Here is a 25,771-nt window from a genome sequence, read left to right as displayed (position 1 = left end):
GCGGTCACATCCTCTCGCTGACCTCCTCCAACACTCCATCCCTCGTAACCGGCTCTTACAATTTCACACACACCCCTCTTCTGTAACGTGCCCTGAGTGGTCAGCAAAGGGTTTCACCAGCAGGAAGGTGGCTCATTTGGCGGCTCTCTGGCTGCATTAGAGGCAGATTCCACAGCAGCCACATGGGCACATGCAAGAGAAAACACAGAAAAAGGTAATGTTTCTCAAAATAAGTAACAGTTTTTTCCACCAAGAGGCCCATGATCTGAACCTGATTTATTAAGTCCCATAGGCTGGAGGTCAGATCCCTCATAACATTCACTTGTGTATTCATGTGATTTAATAAAGATGATGCCTTATCAGACTCATCAAGTATGAACACACAACATTCTATTTGGATAATGGCACAGGTGCTTCCTTTTGAGACTGTAATAATGTCCAAGGCCATCCAATTTAGGAGGACAGCATTTCTCATTAGAGATATTTCATTGTTCAGTAAAGACAGGCTTTGTCGGCTATCATTTAAGGCTTGCTGGGTGAATTCAGTAAGGGTTTCTATGTGTGCTATGATATCCTCCAGGCCAACAAATGGAACAAAGATGGCAGCCAAGTGATTGTACCAGTGGAAAACAGAATGTGCCCATCTGGCCTTGAGGAGAGGGGGTTTGACAATTTTTGTTACTTTGGGGTGGATTCTCCCCTGTGCCCAGGGAAGACCTAGATAGAGCACAGTGGCCCAACCACCCAGGTGAAAGCCATGGCCAAAGATTTGCGCCACACAGCCACTGGGTTCCATTCGGGTTCCCCAACAAATACCTGGCGGTCACAATCAATGATTGCCAAACCAGTCACTATCCTTTCATGTGACAGCATGACTACACAGTTTTGGTGATATGCATTCCATATTCCTGGTACAATTGGGTTGGTGCTGTTTAGAGTGATTCATCTGTTCCCAACATAGGGGTGCCTGGGTTCAAATGTCCATGACCCAGGGTGAGCCACATGAACCCATCCCAAATCTGAGTGTAACCACCTACAGCTCTAGTGGTGGTAGTTTTAGGACTCTTCTGGTCAGCAGAGTGATGGGCTGCCTGTGTGGTCCGATTGACAGAAAAAGAATACCCATGCCAAGTGTTACTGATATTCAAGCCACAGGTCAGGTCTCTGGATGAAATATTGGTTGATACTTGATTGGTTGATCAAGTATTGCCAGATGAATTAAGAGTACTAGTCCTAACTTGTTCTACCTTAATATACTGCTTTAGGGCCTTCTAATTCTCTGCCTGGAGTGGCAATGCCCACTACGGTAATCCTGATGAGCTAAAGAAGGGCAGCTTCCCACAATACCCAACAGTTGGATTGATTCCTTTGTCAGGCATACTAGTGGGCCCACTGTAAAAAGGTATTTCCATTAGGTGTCCATCCTGTGGCCAGACAACAGAGTAGCAGCAGAAGCCTAAGGCCAAAATGACAGATTTAGTAGAAACTTGTATGGGAAGATCTTCCCCTTTTAAGATTTACACTTGTGGACTAATCCTTAGATGTTAATGTGACTGCAGCTTTAAGAATTTGACCTGGTTGTACATACCATACCTGTTGGCCAGAGGAGGCAGCCCCATCAGGCATGAGGAGATGGGCTTGGTGTGGGATGTGCCAGATCGGGACTCTCATTTTTCCCCCTCTTTCAATGGTACATGTTCCATTCCAGGTACAGTATGTTTCAATAGGTCCAGCTTGCAGCAAGACAATAGGATCCCAGTGGAGATTGCGTAGTTCCTCCTCATCCAGAGGTATGAAGTAATTCACACATCCCAGTGGAACTTCCCATTGCCAAGGATAATGTCTTTCCCAGGCATGATGGAGCTTTGTACTCTCAGCAGCACAGCACAAAAACCACAAGAGAACCAAGGCAATAACTGTCTTCAAGACGTCCAAACCTTTATGGCATTGGGTATTTGGCAAGGATTCCCAATCTGGCATATGGGGCAATATGTCCTATAAGTTGATCTTTCAAATGTATTAAAGCCTGGGATAGTACTTTAGTCCACCAGACCAAGGCAGTTTTACCTATTAGTAATTTAATTTGCTGGTTTACTATTTCATTTTTCCTTTCTACTAACATAGCAGCTTGCAGGTTATAGAAGAGGTGGAACTTCCTTTCAGTGTCATAGTCTTCTGCCTAGTCCTGCATATCATGACCTTTGAAATGTGACTATTCCACGGGAGTATCCATATGGTACTCAGCTTCTCTGATCCCCTAATGGTTGCAGCCTGGTTTGCATGGTGACAGGGGAAAACTTGAGTTAGGCCAGATGTAGTGTCCACACAAACCAGGGCATATTTAGAACTCTCAGTCAGAGGAAGGAGGCCAATATAATCAAAATTTGCCAATCCCTCACCATTTGGGAACTCCAGTGAATGGCCCCAAACTCTTTGGTAGTTGCCTTGGTTATTGTTTAGAACACACAGGACATACTGTTAGTACATGAAACAAGCCACTGTATTTCAAAGGCAATTGGGCATCCTTGACAATATGCCATCACACCCAGGCACTAGAGTGGCCACTCTTTCTATGCATCCAACCTGCTGTATCGGCTGAAGAGTCAGTTGTTAGGGATTATACTGGAGCAAGGGCATCAGCTTCCTGATTGCCAAGGGGGTGTCAGTGCCTTATGAGACAGGATGTGGAAGACAGTGAGGACTACTTCAGGCTCTTGCAGGCAAACCCAAATGCTCTCCATACATCCTGACCCCACAAGGGCTTATTCACAATCATCCACCCCTTGGCTTCCCATTGTCCAAGCCATAGACAGGGGTTGGCATACAGGGTGCTCCCCTGCTGCAAACAGGCATGCCATTAAGTCAACGTGGGAGTTTAAGCCATGGCAGAGATGGGTCAATGGAACATATTCTCAATCTATCTCTTGAGAGAAAGGGAAGTTCTTACTATGATATGTTGTTCCTTCATAGGAGGCTCTGCCTAGAGGAGTGCTGTGTACACTGCTAGGAGTGTTGCTGTATGGGGGGGGTCTATCAGGTTTCCGTCCCCTTCTAGAGCTGAAACCAAAACGTAGGGGTACCCTCTTCTGTTGTTATTGCCACAGTGCCCAACCCATACCTTCCTAAGTCACAGATACATCTAACAACTCAAATGGTAGCCCTGCTTGGAAGATGCCCAGAACTTTTATCTGTTTTATTAGTATTTTTGCCTTCTCAAAGGTGACTTGTTGCTCTGATTCCCAGTTCCACATGTGCCCTTTCTTTAGCAGGCAGTATAAGGGATGGAGGCAGTCAGCACAGGAGGGAGTAAAAGTCTTCCAAACCTCCCACATCTACAAAGGCTTGCATTGCATGCTCTTAGGGATTGGATAGGCTTGCATCTTGTCAATCAGAGCTTCTGGGACAATACACATCTTACCTGACCATATGACTCCCAAAAACTTTATGGTAGTGTCTGGGCCTTTACTTTTTTGAGGGTTCACCACCTATCCTCTAGGTTGAGCCCTCCTACCTTTGCAAATGGCACGCTAAGTTCTCCAACTTCTTATCCTGCTCTCCCATCTTGTCTGCCAGCCCCGAAGCTAGCAGAGTAGTGGACAACCACACATCCTTCTCTAACCGCAGCTCTTCTTCCTGCTTTCTAACTCAAGCTTCAGCCTCTAGTTGGGCTTCAGTGGCCAGCAACCTGTCCACAGTAGAGGTCAGCCCCCTGCACGGCCATTCGCTCCCCTCTTTTGCCACAGTAGCTGTACATTCTGTACACACACGCAGTCCACAATCATCTAACATATGGGCCACCCCTTCCCATACAGAGGTCAATGGCGATCTCTGGATTTCCCCTTGGGATGTCTCTTTTTCATGGCTCATTTCTTTGGACTCCTGGTTGGCTCACCAACTGTTGGTTCCTAAACCTGGGAGCTACCCTGGTGAAACCTGAAACTAGCCTCCTACACAGAGAGTGAGGAGAGACCAAAGAATCAGGCAGATGAATCCAAATTGGTCGTTGGCAGGTTTAATAAGCAAGGGAATTCACATACAAGGCTTGTCTTAGGTGGCCACAAGGTGAGTGGATCTCCATACCTGTCTGCCAAAATCTTAAACTTTATCTAAAGGCTTTAATGGGGTTCAGTCATGTACACAGTACAGATGGTCTCAACCTTACTTTCTTAAAACTACATCCTGGATATTGCTCTGACTATGGGAACAATGGGCAGAACATACATTCCAAGTGCAGGAGAGAGTATAAGGAGCCTCTGATTGCCCAAGTCCGGCTTATGGGTCAACAGTCAGTAAAGTCCTTTGAATGACCTCCTCCAACAATTGTGAGCTCCTTATGGTGAACAAAGAGACTGCTTCCTCCTCTCTTTCTTAAAGCCCAGCACAGTGCTAGATACGTAGGAGCTCAACAATATTAAGTGAATAAACCAAATAATATTATTTTTCTTTAAACTGAACTTCACTCTATTTTTTCTTTTTATTGAAGTATAGTTGATTTACAATATTATTAAATCAATTAAGGTTCTTATATACAGTCAGTCTACTACAGCTTCACTTACAATTCCCACACCACAACTCTTCTGAGTAAAACACAGGCAGATATTAGATAAAAATATGATGTCTAACTTGTTTTTTTTACTTTGATATATAGAAATAGAGAAGCTGCAGAACAGAGATGGAAGAAATGAGAAGCTCGGGTACCTCCTCTATGCAAAGTCATCCATAGGTATAGTATAGTATGATCCATTGTGGCTTTAGAGGGAGCTGAGAACTGAACACTATACAGCAATATAAGTGAAGGAAGTACTGCTATGTGCAATCACATGGATCAATTTCAACACACATATATAGAGCAAAATAATCTAGACCTATGACAAGTCAGCCTCTTTTTGCTTATTTTCTGATCTCTAAAGGGATTAATAATAATACCTACTACAGAGGTTTTATGAAAATCGAGTTGTCTCTGGTACATAGTAAGCAGGAAATAAATGTTAATTGTCATCAAAATAATTAATATTGTGACTATATGTATGATGCTACACTAAACTGTGGGAAGATAAAGGAAATTGGTTCCTGTCTAAAAGGAATTTACAATCCAGTAGAAAAGATAAATAAGTGATGGACATAACTGCTATGTGCCTTGGTTTTCCAAACTGAGAAAATAGGGATACTGATAACCACCTCATACGTTTTGAGAATTAGAGATTATTCCCTAAAATATAAACTCCATAAAAGCAGAGACTTTTGTCACTGAATGTTTTATGGTATTATCAGGATACTTACCTTGGGAAAGAGAAAAAGTACAGGACTGGAGGGACACAGGTACAGTTATGACACTGGTAATGTTTTATGTCTTGATCTGGGTAGTGGTGCTACAATGATCATTCATTCTGTATGTATATTTGTATTAGTCAGCTTTCTTTTTTGCTGCAGTAACAAATAACACCAATATCTCAGTAGCTTGCAACAACAAAAGTTTTTTGTTTCTTGCTTCCATTACATGAGAGCTGCAGTCTACTGGGTTCATTTGGGCTCAGCTCAGCTTGGCTTCATTCCAGGAGTCTTCTCTTCTTGGACCCAGCCTAAAAAAGTAGCCACTACATACACTATATGTGGTATGATTTTTTTTTCACATGGCAGGGTTCAGAAACTCAAGGGTGACTAAGGCAAACTGTGCTGTATTAAAATCTTTGGCTCAGATATGGTGTACAGCTTGTTTAAAACTGTTTCTGATCGATTTGATCTGGTCATCTCCCCATGCCATGAGCCATACCCATAGTTCTCTGAGACATAGAATAATTTTAAGATATTTTGCGATATCTATCAAACTTTAGTGGGAATACACCCTTGGTCTCTTTACCCGGGGCTATATTCTTCAGCTGAAAGCATTATTTAACAGATGTAATTGAAATCCCAAATCAGTTGATTTTGAATTAATCAAAAAGGAGATTATCCTGGGGAGGTGAGAGGCAAGGAAATTATTTGGAATAGGACCCTCCCTGAGATAAAACAACTTCTTCTACTAGTCTTGAATAAGTAAGCTGCAAGTGTTGTGAGAGAGCCTGGGAAATGACCCTGTGGCAGGGAACTGCCAGCAGCTTCTAGGAGCTAAAATACCCTCCATCTGACAATCAGGAAAAGAGGGAAACCTCAGTCCTATGGCTGCAAGGAACAGCAACCACATGACTGGGAGAGAATCCCAAGCTCCAGAAAGGACTAAAGCCAGGCAGACACCCTGATTACAACCTTGCAGAGGTTCTGGGGAGGCAGTGCCTGAACTCCTGACCCACAGATACCATGAGATAAAAAATGTTTGTTGTTTTAAGTGGCTAAATTTGTAGTAATTTGTTTTACAGCAGTTGGAAAAATAATAGACCTTCCATTCCATAGTCTCTACATGGCCTCACGCTGGTCCTAGCAGTCTTCAGATTGTCTAGTGCAGTGGTTCTCAAGTTTCAGTGTTCTTGGAATCTCCTGAAGGACTGTTAGAATAAAGACTGCAGAACCCCAACCTCAGAGATTCTAACTCATTAGTTACAGAGTGGGGTTCATGACTGTGTGATTCTAACAATTTCCCAGGTGATGCCGATACTGTTGGTCTAGAAACTACACTTTGAGCATCACAGGTCTACTATGACTACATTACTTCTATGCACTTTAAATGCCCTCAGTTGCAAAGTGCTATGAGAACGTAAGCATCTGATACAAGCAAATGGCTGGCTTCCTTTCATATTAAAGGTTTTCATAAAAGAAAAAAAAAAAAAAGAGAGAGAGGAAGATCTTATTAAATGTTACTCATTAACCGTAATACCTGATTTTCATTAAACTACCTGATTCTTATTTCTCCTGGGGAAGGTGTGCAAATGCTTATTTCCATAGATGCACCAATACATTACTTTTCCCATATTATAATTTACGTTCCTGTTTTTCTGTACTATTTTCAATATAGTGGCCTGATTTATAGCAGAAATTGTTAAAATGTCATAACCAATATTTACACTTGAAATTGTTAAAATGCCATATTCAATACACTAAGAGGGCTCAGTAAATTTAAACTGAATCACTAATTATGGATTAAATTCATAATATCCCTGTTGTCACTACTGAAACAATTCAATACACACATTTTTTAAAAGAATTACAACTACTTATAATAATATCATCAGGGAGCTATGAATTTGCTATTCATCCGTTTTAGTATTAGGTTTAATATTTGGGCCAATATACCATGGATCTAAAAGACACTACACACATCAAGAGAGTAACATATACCTAGGCTTTTTATGTTTGATGTTCCAATTTGTTTAAATACAAAAATCACCACCTTTTGTGTTCATTTTCTATAAAGGATTTTTTTTTGACAGAAGTGCCTCTTTCTATGCTGGCAGCTTCCAAGTAACTGCACCATGGCAAGAACTGCATCATTTAATGAATATTCATGTCAAAGAGATATTTATAACATTGTTCGTCATTGTTCCTTTACCCTTTCCCAACACACACTTTGAGAATTATAATTAATTCTTGAAATTCTAAAGGAACTACCTTCAACTCTTATACTAGGCTTTTTTTTTTTTAACATCTTTATTGGAGTATAATTGCTTTACCACGTTGTGTTAGTTTCTGCTGTATAACAAAGTGAATCAGCTATATGTATACATATATCCCCATATCTCCTCCCTCCAAAGAGACAACCCTGAGAATGGGAGAAAATGTTTGCAAATGAAGCAACTGACAAAGGCTTAATCTCCAAAATTTACAAGCAGCTCACGCAGCTCAATATCAAAAGAAAAAACAACCCAATCCAAAAATGGGCCGAAGACCTAAATAGACATTTCTCCAAAGAAGATATACAGATGGCCAACAAGCACATGAAAGGATGCTCAACATCACTAATCATTAGAGAAATGCAAATCAAAACTACAATGAGGTATCACCTCACACCAGTCAGAATGGCCATCAACAAAATATCTACAAACAATAAATGCTGGTAGGGTGTGCAGAAAAGGGAACCCTCTTGCACTGTTGTTGGGAATGTAAATTGATACAGCCACTATGGAGAATAGTATGGAGGTTCCTTAAAAAACTAAAAATAGAGCTACCATACGACCCAGGAATCCCACTACTGGGCATATACCCTGAGAAAACCATAATTCAAAGAGTCAAGTACCACAACGTTCATTGCAGCTCTATATACTAGGCTTTAAAACACACTTTTAAACAACAGACCTTCAAATTAAAGAGAAAAAGAAATTAGAAATAACGATTTGTGGGAGGAAATCACATCAGGACCCAAGGTAAAATAATACAAGAAAGAAAGTTGATAGTTAAAAGCAGTATAGGGCTTACCTGGTGGTGCAGTGGTTGAGAGTCCGCCTGCCGATGCAAGGGACACGGGTTCGTGCCCCGGTCCGGGAAGATCCCACATGCCGCAGAGCGGCTGGGCCCGTGAGCCATAGCCGCTGAGTCTGCATGTCCGGAGCCTGTGCTCCGCAACGGGAGAAGCCACAACAGTGACAGGCCCGTGTACTGCAAAAAAAAAAAAAAAAAGCAGTATAATACTTTACTTAAGTAAAAACAGAAACAAAAAAATAAGATTAATAGATAACATAACATTAATACAAAAATATAAGCTCTTTAGGGGTAAGGATTTCTTTTCTTTTTTTTTTTTCTTTTTTGCGTTACGCGGGCCTCTCACTGCTGTGGCCTCTCCCGTTGCTGAGCACTGGCTCCAGACGCGCAGGCTCAGCGTCCATGGCTCGCGGGCCCGGCCGCTCCGCGGCATGTGGGATCTCCCCGGACCGGGACACGAACCCGTGTGCCCTGCATTGGCAGGCGGACTCTCAACCACTGCGCCACCAGGGAAGCCCCATGGGGTAAGGATTTTTGTCTTTTTGTTTATTGATATGTCCCCTGTTTCTAGAATACTTAGTGCAGAGTAGAAATCCAGAATGTTTGTTGAATGAATGATTGGATAAATGCATGAATGTGTGTGATGCAGAAATCGACCATGGTTCTCACAGTCATACAAAACACATCTATGATCCTGTGTGTACTCAGGACTGCCAATCTGGAATGTGCAAATGGTTCAGATTCCAGCACAATATGCTAGATTCTTAATATAAAAGTGAGAAATAAAAAAATCTTGGCGTTCAAATGTCCATTGTCTAGCATGGAAAAGCCATATGTACAAATAGCTCTGGTACAAGAGGATGAGTGAAAAAAGTCATATATGAGGATTATTGGGCCACAGGCTGGTTGAAAAGCTACCAAAAAATGATAACATTTGAGGACTACCTAAACAGATAAGTGAGAGGCAAAGCAGTACCATACTCAATGCAAAGTTACAAAAATGTCAAAGTTTACACTGTTTTTGGAGAATAACTTTTAACTGTAAACTGTAGCAAGGAATATATATATATAGAGAGAGAGAGAGAGAGAGAGAGAGTATACTTAACTGAAACAAATTTTATGAAGTAATACTCACCTTTATTCATTTTGTGTATTTGATATTTTCTATTCTATTTTTTTTAATGCTGGTGAAGGTGTATTAAATCAATTTCAAGATCCATTTGTTTGAAAAACTATGGGTTTTCACATTGAATAGATGTGGTGAGTAGACCACTGGCATGAAAACACAAAGAACACTCTACCAGCACAGTTCCAATTCTTCTCCCATCCAGGTGGTTAGCTGCTGAGCTGCAATGCTTAGAGAAGGACTACGATCTGGTCTCCTTCTTACTTAAAACAACTCAGTGTGGTAGAAAAGATGAGTAAAGAAATCGCTCTCCGTATCAAGCCAGAGTGCAGGAAAGGAAAGTGCCACAGGCCATTTTCTCTGTAATCTGGACATAAAATTAGGGCTTACCATTATTCTATCTAAAAGTGTTATGAGAGTTTGGAAAGGGAATCATCTCACATCTGGGATTATCCTAAATTTGATCTATATCTGGATTTATCTCAGAGTTTACCAGAGTCAAATTGTCACACTGCACTACAAAAAGCAAAACTCTCTTCTCCTTCCCCTATGAATAACAATTTAATTGCTTCCACAACAGTCTTCACTGAAGACTATTAAACACTCTGTACATGTCAGGCTCTGTTCCAGTGCTAGGAACTACAATAATGCGGAAACAAAAGTCCAAGTCTCCTGGAGTTTATATTTTACAAAAAACAAATAGACAAATTACATACACTCAGCTAATAATAAAAGCTATGAAGGAAATAAACAGTGTCTTGAGTTAGAAAATAGTATTTAAAGTAGCCAGGGAAGGACCTTCTTAGGCGGTAATATTTAAGTTGAGGCCTGACAGATGAGGAGCCACTGAAGTGAAGTGCTAAGAAGAAAAACAATCTTGGACTTCCCTGGTGGCGCAGTGGTTGAGTCCGCCTGCCGATGCAGGGGACGCGGGTTCATGCCCTGGTCCAGGAAGATCCCACATACCACGGAGCTGCTGGGCCTGTGAGCCATGGCCGCTGAGCCTGCGCATCCGGAGCCTGTGCTCCGCAACGGGAGAGGCCACAACAGTGAGAGGCCCGCGTACCACAAAAAAAAAGAAAAAGAAAAACAATCTTCCAGGTCCTGGAAGAGCGTATGTATAGACTTAAGACAGAAAAAAGGTGGAAGGCCTGTATATATTGAGCCCAACAGGGAGCTGGGAAGAGAAGTATGAGATAAGCTGGGAAGTTATTTGAAGTTACTGGATTGTTTCAGTAACTGGAAGAAGAAGTTACTGGAGAATAACATGGTCCAATTTAGATTTTTAAAAACTCATTCTTGTAGCTCTGTGGAGAATGGATTAGACAGGAGTATGATTAGAAGTTGAGAGATCTCTTAGGAGACTGATTTCCATACAAGCAAAAATGGGAAATTAGACTAGGTGTAGGCAGTGGATAAGGAGAAAAGAAGATGGACTCAGATATATTTTGGAAGTAGAACCAACAAAACTTATATTCAGATATTTCTTAAAAAAGACCACAAGTCAGTGAATTGGAAATAGGGTAGAGGAGTCAATGCATTTAAAAGAGGGAGGAAAAGATTTTGAGGACAGAAAGAATGGGAGAAGTATACACTAATCAACAGCCTAGAAGTAATATATTGAAGCAGTCACATTTTCAACTTTAAGCCCATGTCCTGCTCTGGGCCTCTATTTTCTGAAAACAAGATATCAAACTGAGCAGAGAGGAAATGCTCTGAGGATTTTTAGCCTTAAATGGCTGAGCCCAGGCCACCGAAAAAAGATAGTTTACCCAATGAAAATAATGGAGCAAGATTTAACTAAAATCATTAAGAACATTTCTCACTCTGGCTGCACAAACTCCCTGGGTAGCTTTTAAAACTATATGCGCAAGCTCCACTGGAGTGGCTCTGATTTAATTAGTTTGAAGTGGGACACAGGCATAGGTATTTTTTAAAAGCTCCACAGAGGATTCTTATGAGCAGCCAGAAAGCCCTGAGTTAGAAGTACAGCTGAGGATGTCAGGTCAATCAGCCTATTTCATTCAATGACAGATTAATAGAGAGCATGGGGTGAAGGAACTTTTCCCCCAGATAAGGAATACAGGCTCATTGGTTTAAAAGACATAGTTTGAGACTACAAGAAAATAAAAGTCAATTTGCTTCGTGTGATTTTTTTAAGCTGGGAGAAAATTTTTTCTCACCTTACTTGTGAAGAACACAGACACCCATATAGACATCACATGTATTTTAAAATGTATTTTATTTCTACTATGAACAATCAAGAGGAAAGAGATTAACAGTGATAGGTGACTGAAAGGAAAATGAAAGAGGAAGAGGGGAGTACCAATCTCGCCCAGACAAGGAGACACACAGGAAAAAATGAGTTGAAGCAGAGAAGTGATCACAGGGGATGAAGGATTCAGTTACCTCTGGGGGAAAAAAAATAATTGGTTACCAGAATACACCTGGCAATGGGTTTCACTGTATCACACCACTGTTGCTTTTCAACTGCTCCTTGGTTTGAACCTTTCCAAGATTTAACTCTTGAATGAGCCACAGAATTACCAGAGCAGGACTAAGAGCCAAGTAACCATTCTGCTAAAATAGGGACCAGAAACTTAGTTTTTCAACTGCATTGAAGATTCTTTGTTGATGGTGAATGGGTAACTGAAGGCAAGAGTAGTTATATAGCTTGCCCTAATCATTCCATTTATTTGTGGTCTCACTGGAATCCGAACCAGGGTTTTACACTGTTGGGTTTTTACTTTGTTCCATTTACACCTTTGCATCCTAACTCCCCTGAAAACTTTGTTCCATTTACACCTTTGCATCCTAACTCCCCTGAAAACAGAGAAGAAAAACATGTAGTGCAATTTCCAAATCTCCACGTTTGGAGAGCTCTAAGAGTTGTAACTGTCCAGATGAGGCGGTAGTGTATGAACAGTGCCGCCCAGATAATTCCGTGTAATAAAAAATCTGGGAGTTGAGTAGACATGACAGAACATGGATTTATTAGTTTTAAGTGGGCGTGTCCACTTCAGGAAGGGAGTGAAAGCAAAAGAGAATCGAGGATCTAAGGGAAGGAGGAGGAACGTAAAGAATCATAGAATATGGGTGCGGGGTGGTGGGAGAGGGATTCCACGACACCAAAGCAGCAGGTAAAAAAGCAGAGTTCAACTCAGAGGCATCTGGCGGGCACTCGCCCGGTGCCCCGCCAAAAGCGGGCGGCACGAGCGCGCACTACAAATACCAGAAGCCCCCGCTTCCTAGAGCTCCCGCCGCGTCGCGCAACGCACGCCGGGAGCCGGCCCGAGCCGCCAAGATGTCGCAGCCCAAGAGAAGAAAGCTTGAGTCGGGGGGCGGCGGCGAAGGAGGGGAGGGAACTGAAGAGGAAGATGGCGGAGAGCTGGAGGTGGCCCTGCCACGACCCCGGAGGACTAGGCGGGAGCGAGACCAGCTGTACTACCAGTGCTACTCGGATGTATCGGTCCACGAGGAGATGATTGCCGACCGCGTCCGCACCGATGCCTACCGCCTGGGCATTCTGCGGAACTGGGCAGCGCTGCGGGGCAAGACCGTGCTGGACGTGGGCGCGGGCACCGGCATTCTCAGCATCTTCTGTGCCCAGGCCGGGGCCCGGCGCGTGTACGCGGTGGAGGCCAGCGACATCTGGCAACAGGCCCGGGAGGTGGTGCGGCTCAACGGGCTGGAGGACCGGGTGCACGTCCTGCCGGGGCCAGTGGAGACGGTGGAGTTGCCGGAGCAGGTGGATGCCATCGTGAGTGAGTGGATGGGCTGCGGACTCCTGCACGAGTCCATGCTGAGCTCTGTGCTCCACGCGCGGACCAAGTGGCTGAAGGAGGGCGGTCTTCTACTGCCGGCTTCCGCCGAGCTCTTCGTGGCGCCCATCAGCGACCAGATGCTGGAGTTGCGCCTAAGCTTCTGGAGCCAGATGAAGCAGCTCTACGGTGTGGACATGAGCTGCCTGGAGAGCTTCGCCACGCGCTGCCTCATGGGCCACTCAGAAATCGTGGTGCAAGGCCTGTCCGGCGAGGATGTGCTGGCCCGGCCGCAGTGCTTTGCTCAGCTGGAGCTGGCCCGCGCCGGCCTGGAGCAGGAGCTGGAAGCGGGGGTGGGTGGGCGCTTCCGCTTCAGCTGCTACGGCTCGGCTCACATGCACGGCTTTGCCATCTGGTTCCAGGTGACCTTCCCCGGAGGGGACTCGGAGAAACCCCTGGTGCTGTCCACCTCGCCTTTTCACCCAGTCACGCACTGGAAGCAGGCACTCCTCTACCTGAACGAGCCTGTGCAAGTGGAACAAGATACGGACGTTTCCGGAGAGATCACGCTGCTGCCCTCCCAGGACAACCACCGTCACCTACGCGTGCTGCTGCGCTACAAAGTGGGCGACCAGGAGGAAAAGACCAAAGACTTTGCCATGGAGGACTGAGCGTGGCTTTCTCTCCCAGCTACCTCCCGAGGCGGCCAGACCTGCGCGGTAGAGGCGGAGGGGGGTCGGAGGAGAAAGGGAAATCTCACGTGCAAGTAGGGGACATTATCTTCCGTCTCCCTTTCCCCTTAGGGCTCCTGGGGAGGGAGAATAACATCAGTCTCCCTTCGAGGAGATTCTTCTGGCGATATTTATTAAAAAGTGATTTCGATCCCCCTCAACGACCGAAACAGCGTGTTTATTAATGGCCCTTTAAGCCTCAAAAGCACGTAGTACCAAGCACTTGTATTTCTTTTGTTTCATGCAAAAAAGGGGAAAAAAAGGAAGAAAAATGTCAGTTTGTGAAGGCTCCATGCACATCCCAGACACCTCACACCCTAAGTCTAAAACTAGGGAGGGGGTAAAGGGGTTTATAATTAGACTCCATAAATCTCCAATATGACTAATATCTCTCCTGAGCCATATTCCCTTCCTTCCCAGGTGCCTCTAGGCTACGGTATTTCTTTCTCATTGTTTTTTAAATAAATTTTACTACTGGTAACGTGGGAGAGAATGAGGACAAAGTTTAAATAACACTTCCTTAGCGTGCTAAAGTTGATGAACACCTTACTCCATTAAGTGAAGTTTTATTTCACTTAATGGAGTAAGGTGTTCATGAACTTTAGCACCCTAAGGAATTGTACAGCACACCTAAGAAATCTAGAAGGTACATTTAGGAGAAAAAGACCTGAAAGATGGTGAAGTAGTATGGATGTTTTAATTGTCTTTACTCTTAAGATTTAACCAAGAAAATGTTCCATAATAAAATTTTTGTGTACTGCTTAAAAATAAGCTGATACAGGAGGTTTCTTCTGATCCTGACCCAAGGGCTTATTTATCATCATGGGTGAATTATTTAAGCTTACTAAATTACAGAAAATATTTTCTCAGCTAGAAAATTAAACTCCCTCATTCAGAGGGATCATGTGATTTGGCCTACTTTCATCAAGTGAAAGTTTTTTAGTGTTTTTGGGGGGTTTGTTTTTTTCTTTTTAGCTCAGCTTAATGTGAAAGTTATGAATTTAGGAAAATCATTTGTAATGAAGTGTGAGTCACGTTATCACATTTATTTTTACCAATGTTTCCCTCCTTATCTCTGTGGCAAATAAAGCATTGGCATTCGCTCTATTTTTATAGATGAAGTAAGTCTTGTGTACTGTTTGAGTTATAGATTTCACCTTTTTTAATATTGTTCTTAATATGTGTTACATATTAAGAACATATTAAGAACATGTGTTACAGCCCCTACAGAATATAGCTTAAGGATAATTCAACTATGCTTAATGTATGGTTTCTTCATACTAGTAGCTTTTGTATGCTAGTAGAAAACAGGTGTGAAAAACTGGTCTTCTGAAGTACTCTAACGTAGTTCTGTTATTTTAACTGAGTTTTCTCCTTTATTCATTGCTTATTAAAATATTCAAGTATTACAACTAATTTTCTAAAATTTGGTATCAACACATGAGATCTACCATTATGAAGGGTAACATACATGTACAAAATCATCAACTTTACAAGATCCTTGAATAGCAAGTAATACATTTATAGTTGTCACCATGTTGATGTTAGGATAGTTAGCTCATGCAAATGGTACAGTCATAGCAAGCTAGGCCTGGTTTAAGCTAGAGGTATAAATTACTTCCTTATGTTAGGGTCAACTGTATTTTAAGTTGAACATTTATTTAGCATTTTAGTGTACAGTTTTGAGTAGATTTCTGGTGTTTGTTTTAGCTTCCTATAACAATCCCTTTGCTGTATGGGTACAGTATTGCCAGTATAAGCACACAAAGGGAATACCAGTTAAAACTTTGTGTGACTGTAGAAGTAAAAGGTAAGTATTTCATAATTACACAGAATTTAAAATTCTTATTGTTACTGTTTCCCCAAAGTAAGATGGATTGTCATAAAAATACAGCTAAAGCCATTAGTCATGTGGCAACATAACACAGTGGTTAAAACCTTGGTCTCTGGAGCCAGACAGCTCATGCTGGAATCTAGGCTCCACCACTCTGTGACTGGGCAAAATACTTAACCTCTGTTTCTTCTCCAGTGCTGTCATGCAAATGGTGTAACAGTCATACCTGCCCTATAGAAATGTGAGGATACTATGAGTTAATACATGCAAGCACATAGTGCCTGGTACATACTAAGATCTCAATAACTTCTTGCTGTCGTAATTGCGGGAAAGTAATATGCAAACCTGGAGCATCTGGACACATAGAAAATGTGATTCAGAATAAATTAGTCAACATTTTGATTTTTTTACAGGTGTTGTTTGACAGTACGAGCATGGCCGTATATGACGAGCAATGTATGACACTGGATACCAGATGAGCCAAAGGAGCCTAAGCCCTGAAGTGAGGATTATTCCAGAAGGATGAGGTTGTGAGATGCACCAACATTCAGGCACTGTCCAAGCTCTGTATGAACTGGTACTGATTGCTTAGGGTCATTTGGGTCACAGGAAGAAACTTACCAGCCCTAAGGAGAGGAAAACATGGTGAAGTCCTACCTGCTTTCCTCAAAGAGTTTACATTTATTTAGCACTGTGAAACTTTCCAGATATTTTCATTAACTCACTGGACCAATGGACATTTTATTCGGTATACAATATAATAGTCATTGTGATAAGTGCTTAGGATATAAACCAGTAAAACATAGTTTCTCCTTCAAATAGGTATGTTCACAGGATAAACCAGAAAGTAAAATAAACAAAAAATAATGGGCAAAAGACTGGGTGGTGTAGGTGTTAGGGAGGGCAAGTAATTATCTTCACCTTACATACTAGGAAAAAGGAGTTACACAGATTTGGAAGGATTTAGCCTAAGGTTATGTAACTAATTCTTGACAGTTTAACACAAGTCTTTCGATTCCTAACCCACAAAAGACCCCTTAGATTAAGGAAGTCTCCCTGGAGACCTGTCTCACAGGCCTCAAAGAGCCACCACCTTCAGTATATAGGATCTTCACGTTGACAAATACTAGGCACTCACGAAGCATTCCCTGTTCCCATTCCCCTAACAGAACTAATCAAATGTGGCACTTTCTGAGGCTCCCCCAGGGGACTGAATCCTCAACATAGTAGCAAAGGTAGACAAACTCTGCCATTCTACTTGGTACTTGATGCTGGACAGCAGAGAGACATCTGACCAGGCGGTCATTCATTTAATGGTTTAATAAACACCAACTAACAGTTAAGTAAGCAGATCCTACTCTCAAAAAACTGGGGTATGGTGGGGAGTAGAATTACCTACATCAATAATCTGCATTCATTCTTTATACTGGAAAGATTTCATTCCAACTAAATCTTACCCCTGCTGAAGCAAGGATAGGAAGCCAGCCCTCTTATCAATTTCATTCTTAAAATTTCGCCCAAGTGCAAAAATACTCCTTATCATCACATAGATTATGAGTTCCTCAGAGAAAAATTTTCTATGGTGTTAGTTCCAAAAATAAATCTATGTCCTCTATATAACTGGTTTGTTTCATCTAACGGACACAATATTTTGGGTAGATGACCCTTCTCACACTGGCTACTAGAAAGCTGAGCCAAATTTATAGTTCACTTGCGCTTTTCGTTTTTAGCTTTATATCTGGCCTCATTTCCATAACCCAGTTTTTTCTTGATTTGTCCCTCTCAATAAATATTAATGTTTTGTTGGAATTTAGGTATCTTTGTTCTCTTCTAATACTTTCTGGCATTAAGATATTTTCCTCCTTTTTGGAATACCTGCAGTAGTTCTGAGGGTGAGGAGGTTGGAGCAAAGGCCAGAGGACCCTGATGTACGCCCCCTTTATTTTCTGTGAAATGTGATGTCCAAAGTTATTCATATGGATGGAAAGCTGATTGGATCTCATCCTTTTAGCCAACCTACAGCATTTTACACTTTGTAGAATCAAGATTTCTGAATGTGTGACACACTCAGACATGTAGACAATCTTGAGGAAACCTTGAACATTCTGCAGCTCTTTGTAAGCCTAGAACAGGCCCTAATTGCATCTTAAACACAACCGTAGAGTTGTAGATTGCCAAACCCCTTCCAAAAGCGTGTGAAAATAGTTTAAGGTGATGATAAAGAGGAAGGAAGGACATAATGAGACTATTTCTCATATATCATATGTGCTTGTAGGGAAAGATTTGAAACAAAGCATCTAAACCTAACAAAACACAAAGAGAATTTTCATAAAAATTCAGATATCAACAGTAGCATTGGAATTGTGCTCCTTGGAGAGCTTTGATAATTAAATTCATCATTATTGATAGTAATAACTTTGGGGAAAGACTGGGGAGATTTCAGTTGGATAGCTTTTTAACTCTAAAAACGATCACTTAGAAATTTAGAATACATAGATAGAACTGGGGGCGGGGAGGGCAGAATTCCTCCTTCTCTTTCTATAGGCTGTCCCCTGCAAGGAAAGGAAGGACAGAAAAAGGAAAGTGAGATGGAAAGAAATCCTCCCCACACATTTTTAAATACTTTACAGGCATTCCTGCAGTCGCGTGATATATGTATTTGTAAAAACCTTCATATTCTGCAATATTAACACACTAAAAATAAGGAAAAATTAAGTTGGGTGGACCATCACAATCTATGAAATTTTGTAACCAAGAGCACTAAGAACACTAATTCTAATAAAAATAGTAGCAGTTTAAAAAGATGTTAACCCTAATAAATAAACATTGCAGTAAATAAGACAGCTTGATGAAAGAGCATAAGGAAGAGTTACAGAGACAAAACAATTGCACAAAGATGGGGAGAAGGCTTAATAAACCTTTCTAGGACATAGAGCATGTGGCTGAACAGAGCCAAGAGGAAGAATGTAGGGTGTGACATATTCCTCTGGCTAGCTGCATTTACTTGCGTATGTGTACTTTGTGTTCTGTGGGTGCTATCTGGTGGTGGTAAATATTGATGATGGGAATGGTCACATATGAATCAATCAACTTCCACATTATGTTTTGACATTGTTCCTCTTCTTACCAATATCATATGAGTTCATTATTTTACAAAAACATGCACTGTAGCACAACATTCTGTCCTTTGTTTGATTTTCAGAAATTATAAAGTACTTCAAAATTCCATTGGGTTTATGGATCTTTTCAGTGTGGGTTTTTTTTAAAGGAAAATGGAATGGAGTGGAAGACTTACGGGTGGCTGTAACCACCCTTTAGCATGAATCTATTTATTTTATTATTTTGGTCACCAGGAAAGATTCAACAGGAAAGGGGAATAGAAATTCTGGCCTGTGTAGCGTGGAAGGAAAATAGTTGAGTATTCAGAAGGTGGTTAGATAGTGGGATTGAGGATAATCAGTATTTTTCTAGAGCCAAAGGTAGCATAAAAAATACCTTGGGGTCAAAGAGACCTGAAAGTTAGGAGAGAAGCACTTAAATAAAGGTTAGGATTCCCATGCATACACTTTGCCTACATCACAATATCCTTAGGGTAAGCTTTTCTGAAGTCATGGGTTCAGAACATAACTAAGATTATTTTGATCGATTAAAAATAATTGCTTATTTTGTTACCTGTCCTTAATCTCTCCTTTAAGCTTAGATTCTAAACTTATTCAAAGACTCTTCTATGTAAGAACTTCCTAATCGTCTCAAATTTATGAACAAACCCTTCCAACCTCCATTATCTCAAGTGATGTGCAGCTTAGTAATGGGTGGTATGGAATGGGGTGACATTAGACCTTTTTTAAAAAAACACTTGCAGCTTTGCTCTTGGTGAAACTATTATATTTAAGGACAAAATGCAGGGCTTCCCTGGTGGCGCAGTGGTTGAGAGTCCGCCTGCCGATGCAGGGGACAGGGGTTCGTGCCCCGGTCCGGGAAGACCCCACATGCCTGTGGAGCGGCTGGGCCCATGAGCCATGGCCGCTGAGCCTGCGCGTCCGGAGCCTGTGCTCCGCAACGGGAGAGGCCACAACAGTGAGAGCCCTGCGTACCACAAAAAAACAAAAACAAAAAACAACAAAGTGCAGAGTTTTAACTTTAACTTATATTTGATGTTAGAGAAAGGATTAAGAACCCCAAATGGTAAAAAAAATTCATCTTATGCATTCACTGGAGCCAGACTTTTACCAGAAATTTCTATAAAGATAACAGCATTCACTAGAGCTAGACTTTTACCAAGAATTTCTGTAAAGATAACAAACTCCTTATTTTAATGCAAACTCACTCTACCATTATTTATCATCTGGTGAATTATAAAAATAGGAAACATTTAAATGGTTAAGTATATACAGTAAAATAATTAAAAAGAGGATTTGGAAAATCCACAGACTAAATACACAATTCCTGAAGGACTGAGAATTTACCCTAGTTAGAATAATTAGGGGAAAACAGAGAGAGAATGACAGCAATTACAACAAGGGGAATTTTATATGAAATAAAATTAGAAACTAGCAGGAAATGTACAGTTTGTAATAAACAGAATTCAATATTAGCTAGCTTTGCTTAAACCCCAACCAGGGGAATTTCATAGAGCCCATACATTATTATAAAATAGGTTCACATATAAATTAATTCCATGGTCTTGGGTCCAAGAAAAAATAGGCTTCAGGATGGTGCTCTATGTAGTTAGAAGACAGAACAATTGAGTTGCTCTAAGCAATAAGACAAGATTCTTAAAAGTAAAACTAGACCAATAAAGGATGTGGTCATTGCACCACCCCCATAAATAGCGATGTTATTCAAGACATTAAAATGATATATTATTCAGTGCTAAAATATGTGATGTGGTTGTTAGGGAGATATAATTTTTTGATTCATTATCTGATTTATACCAGATGTTAAAGCATTCATAGGGACACATAGTGAAAGTAGCATATGCTGAAACTTTATGCCAAATGATATTCTAATGCACCAGCTACACTTCTCAGCATGTAGAATGTTTTTATGCAATAATGGCATATTAATCATAGTATGCAAAATCCCATTAAAATCAATGATTTATTAACTTTGTTTACTTCATATGAGTCATACATAATAAAATAATGTTCTGTAAAGAGTGGCTTTCATACCGAGGAAAACTTCATATCATAAATTTTCATGTAAAAGAAACTTCTTTTGTCAGACATGCCACAGCATACATAGAGATAAATAGTCATGATACTTACATCAAGCATCTTTATTAGTTTTTAAATAATTACTGAGTGCCTAACATGCTAAATACACTTTAGGTACATTATTTTATTTACTCCTTGAAATAGCTCTGTAAAGTAGTTCTATTATCAATCCCATCTTATAGATGAGAAAACAAAGCATGGAGTTGGGTGACTTGCCCAAGGCCACATGGAGAGTAAGTGGCAGAGCTTGGAACTCATCACCTAAACTCTGAGCATCTAAACTACTACACTATATATACTGTCCATGATGCCTGTGTCCTCAAGAGTTAAGGTGACTTCAGTAGGCACTTAAAATAGACTCGTCATTGTCTTAGACTGGGATCTTGTAAAAGTGTTTATCAGGAAGTATTCCCAGAAAATGCTAGAAGGACAGCTGGGAAGCAGGACTAGGAAGGGAAGGAGATCTGGCTAACATGTGATATTAAGCCAAGTCCCAAGAAAGGGAGCTTTGTCTCAATCCTGCAGAGATGCTCTGGAGACAGCATAGGTTACACATGCTGCTCCCTTATTAGGGATATGTGTGACCTATGCTGTCTCCAGAGCATCTCTGCAACATTCAAACCTTTTCACCCATCAGACGTTGGCTAATGACTGACCTTAGAGGGACATAAATTCCTAGGCACTTCCCAGCTCTCATGTGGGCAGGCATAACTGTTTCCACAGCCTAAGGGCAGTCCCCCAGCTAAGGGTCGACAGTGCAAAAGGTTAAGAGTCAAAGTTCTGGGGGAGCAGATGTACCCAAAAAAAAGGGAAAGGATACAAAGCCACAAAAAGTAGAATAAGTGGATTACTGATAGGATATTGCTATTGTCATAAATATCAATTCTAAGATTCCTTTACATTCTAAATAGTTAAGACACATTTGTTTTATGTCCCTCTTTATCATCAGATTTTTTAAAACTGCATGAATGAAATACAAATATATTTAGAAGGAAAACGTTGATCTCCCATTCCTCCTAGTTTAGAATGTATCTTTCTACTATGTAGACTCATACACATATTTATGTAGTTTTTTTACAAATATGTAGACATATTATTCATATTACTCCAAAAATTATTTTAGGTCAAAATATATATCCTGAATATTCCTTGAAGTCAGACATGTATAAATAACTTAGTAAGAGTAAATAAAAATGTATGGTATACATAATCTGTAATTTATTCAACCAATTTTCTATTGATAAATAGTTGTTTGCAATTCTTTGCTACTACAAATTGTACTTACCCTTCTTTCTATTCTCTTCCTAAGTGATCTTATCCAGTCTCATTACTTTAAATAGTGTACAATCTATATGCTGATGACTCCCCAATTTATATTGTCATCCCTGACATTTCTACTGAGTTTCAGACTCATATATTCAACTGCTCAATTGTCATCTCCACTTGCACGTAACAGGCATAACCTAACATAACCAAGTATTTTAAATATAATATATGTATAATATATAATTATATACATAATTTTACTATATGTGTATATATCCCTAAACAGCATATTCTTAAGTTTTGCTTGTTTGTTTTTTCAGAACCGCTATATATTTATCGGATGTAGTTTTTAAATAGCCAGAACCTCGCACTACCCTCTCTCCAACTTTATCTTTAGTCGAGTTGATATGCTCCCTGAAAACATGATAACAGCATAGATCATCACATCAGATCATGATCATCGGTGAGTGTTTATTAATGCTTATTATATGAAAGTACTATTTTTGGTTTTGGTATATCAAGAAGCATAGGACAGGGCTTCCCTGGTGGTGCAGTGGTTGAGAGTCCACCTGCCGATGCAGGGGACATGGGTTCGTGCCCCGGTCCGGGAAGATACCACATGCCGTGGAGCAGCTAGGCCCGTGAGCCATGGCCGCTGAGCCTGCGCGTCCAGAGCCTGTGCTCCGCAACGGGAGAGGCCATAACAGTGACAGGCCCACGTACCGCAAAAAAAAAAAAAAAAAGCATAGGACAAGGTCCCTATCCTGAAGGAGCTGTGTCTGAAGTGGAAAGCAAGCATCTCAACTTCTTAAAGACAACTAGTATGATAATATAACATACTTTCAATAACAAATGAATCACAGAGACAATTGCTGTTATAAGAGTTTGGTCACTGCACAATGGGAGAATCAGAGCTTCTCACTGAAAATGGAGGAATGGAACCACATCTTGCTGATTCACAATCATGGCAAGATCTCCCTGAGGGACTTTCCACCCAGAACATTCTTTCATTAGACTGCATGTTCCACTCTCTCTCTCTCAGTTCTCTTCTAAAGTGTCACCTCAGAGTAGCTTTCCTTGATTACCATGATGAAAAGAATCCTCTTTTCTACCACAGATACCATTTTCCCCTTGTTATCTGAAATTCAGTTGTTTACTTGTGTGTAGTCTTTCTCACAACGTAAGATTCACAAGCGATGAAATCTTGTCTCTCTCGTTCATCATTGTCTATACATTGCCTGAAACATTATCTGGCACAAAGTAGGTATCCAGTAAATATTTGTTGAGTAAAGGGACCTTGTAAATCAAATGGAACTTACATAAGAGGACAGAGTAGCCATTCTAGGCAAGGACAATGGCTTGAGAAACAAGTGCTCCTTAGAGAGTTATTTGCAAACATGATCCATCAATGGCTTTCTACTGTCTACACAGAAATTTTAGTAATACCTGGGATACTGATAATAACACTAATGGACAGTGCAAATGATTCAACTTGACACTATTAGAATAATTCCTAGCCAGTTTATAGCCATTGAGCCTTTTCCTAGGTGTCCCAATTTTTCCTGAGCATGCAGAATAAAGCTTGTCAGAGGAAGTTGGTTGAATCTCTAGAAATAAAATTTTGCAAGGCATTAGACAAATGAAAGGGTTGATAGGACTTTCAGAATGACTGGCTTTTTGGTTTTTCAGGATTTCTATGAACAAAAGAGAAAGACTAAAATTTATGACAAAGAATGAAAATAAAACCAAGGTCTAATTTATTAAAGATGATGAAAACTTTTTTTCCAAGACTATATTTTGACAAGTTTAGTCAGATTTCTCCCCAACTACTGTTTGATGAGTATCTGCCAGTCTTCTCTTCCCCACCAGGCCTCAGTGGACCAGATCCTACAAAACTGCCAAAAGGCCACTGAAGGAATTACAGACTGCTGTGCTCTTCATTCACTGCCATCATCCATGCTGCCCAGTCTATGCCATTAGATCACCCCTGATCTTGTCCATTTGCATTAGCATGAGTCTGCATTTCTTCCTTCAAGGAAGGAAAGGAGCAGGATCTTCTCAATTACTGCTCTGAGTGGGTAAAGCTCATAAAAGATATGCTTTATGAGAGACTACAGTAAGAGGCAGCAACCACGGAGTGAGGCTACATACCAATATATTTTGATAGGATTTTACTAAGAACCATTTTGAAAAAAATTCATCTATTTTAATAGTATATATTTTTTTCATCAAGAAAGCAATGCAAGGTGATCACAGCAAATTTCAAACATGAGAAAAAATAACATATTACCCATAGTTTCACCCCCTAGAGTATTTTCCATTCCAACTTTTATGTATGCCTGTTTTTGAACTTTATAAAAATAGCATCCTGCTGTCTTCTACAACTCTTAATTTACTTAATTGTCACACCACATGTTTATCTTCCAAATAGCACTATTACCACTTGAAATTATTTTATTCATTTCTTTACTTCTATATTGATTTTCTCCAAATAAAAATCTACATTTTATAGAGAACAAAATTATTTTCTCCTTATGCATTCAAGAAATTAATTAATAAATAAATGTCAAATTAATATCCTTATAAATATCACCTCATATACTGGTATTTTCATATCTTTAGGATAGATTTCCCTAAGTATTTTGCTTATTTTCAATTCTAACAAATTCTGGTAGATTGCTTTATGAAAGGTTGTCATAATACAGATTCCCACCAAAAATATCTTAAAAAGTCTGTTTCTTGATACCCTCACTCACCTAGATTTTATTGATCTTGTTTTTTTAATCTTATGGGTAAAAATGCTAGCTTCTTATGTTTAATTTTATTACCCTAACTTCTAGCAGTTGAGAATCTTTCCTTATATTCATTGGTCCTTTGCATTTCATTTTCTGTGAATTTACTGTTTATTTTACCCATTTTCCTATTGAATTTTACAGGTATTGGGAGGATCTTTGTTAATTAGGAGTAGTCTATCATATGTGTTATAATTCATTCATTTAATTTCCTTTACTTCATTAATTTTGGGTCACTCAGAACTTTTCCATTTTAATGAATCCAAATCTAGTAGTTTTATAATTGCTTCTGAGTTTCTTTTCTGACTAAGAAGATTTTTCCAAATTGAAAATTGGGGAAATACTCCCAAATTATCTTTTATTTTCATTATTTAATTTAAAAATTTAGATATTTAATTCCTATTTAATTTGTTTTGTTTTTTTCCAACTTCAAATAAGAATTGTTTTATTTTCAATGTAAAAGCGTAGAATGCACTTAATGCTACCAGAGTTCACTTTTAGTGTAAGTTGGATCAATGCTTTTCATAAACTATCTCAGCATTTCAGAAGTATGAAAAAGTATAAGTTTAATAATAGATTACATGGGAGAAAGAGGGAAAGCTACGTAAAAGAAAATGCATGGAGAACAGCAGTAGATAGATTTTCAACAAAAAGAAAGGGAGAGAGTTTGGAAAGTCAAAAAGTGCCCAGAAGATAGAT

General features: G+C 40.2%; 1 protein-coding gene across 1 annotated transcript; it reads left to right on the top strand.

The window, feature by feature from the left end:
* Window positions 1–12,709: 12,709 nt before the first annotated feature.
* Window positions 12,710–17,607, top strand: PRMT6 (protein arginine methyltransferase 6). Its single transcript, XM_049700831.1, has 2 exons — window positions 12,710–13,999; window positions 16,212–17,607. The coding sequence occupies exon 1, from the start codon at window positions 12,777–12,779 to the stop codon at window positions 13,902–13,904; it is 1,128 nt and encodes a 375-aa protein (XP_049556788.1). The 5' UTR covers window positions 12,710–12,776; the 3' UTR covers window positions 13,905–13,999; window positions 16,212–17,607.
* Window positions 17,608–25,771: the final 8,164 nt, after the last annotated feature.

This window comes from Orcinus orca, chromosome 1 (assembly GCF_937001465.1).
Source record: "Orcinus orca chromosome 1, mOrcOrc1.1, whole genome shotgun sequence".
NCBI lineage: Eukaryota > Metazoa > Chordata > Mammalia > Artiodactyla > Delphinidae > Orcinus > Orcinus orca.
This window is presented reverse-complemented; position numbering and strand designations above follow the sequence as displayed.

Bases quoted from the DNA above. Each gene is read 5' to 3' on its own strand.
- PRMT6 (XM_049700831.1), top strand. From the start codon at position 12,777: ATGTCGCAGCCCAAGAGAAGAAAGCTTGAGTCGGGGGGCGGCGGCGAA.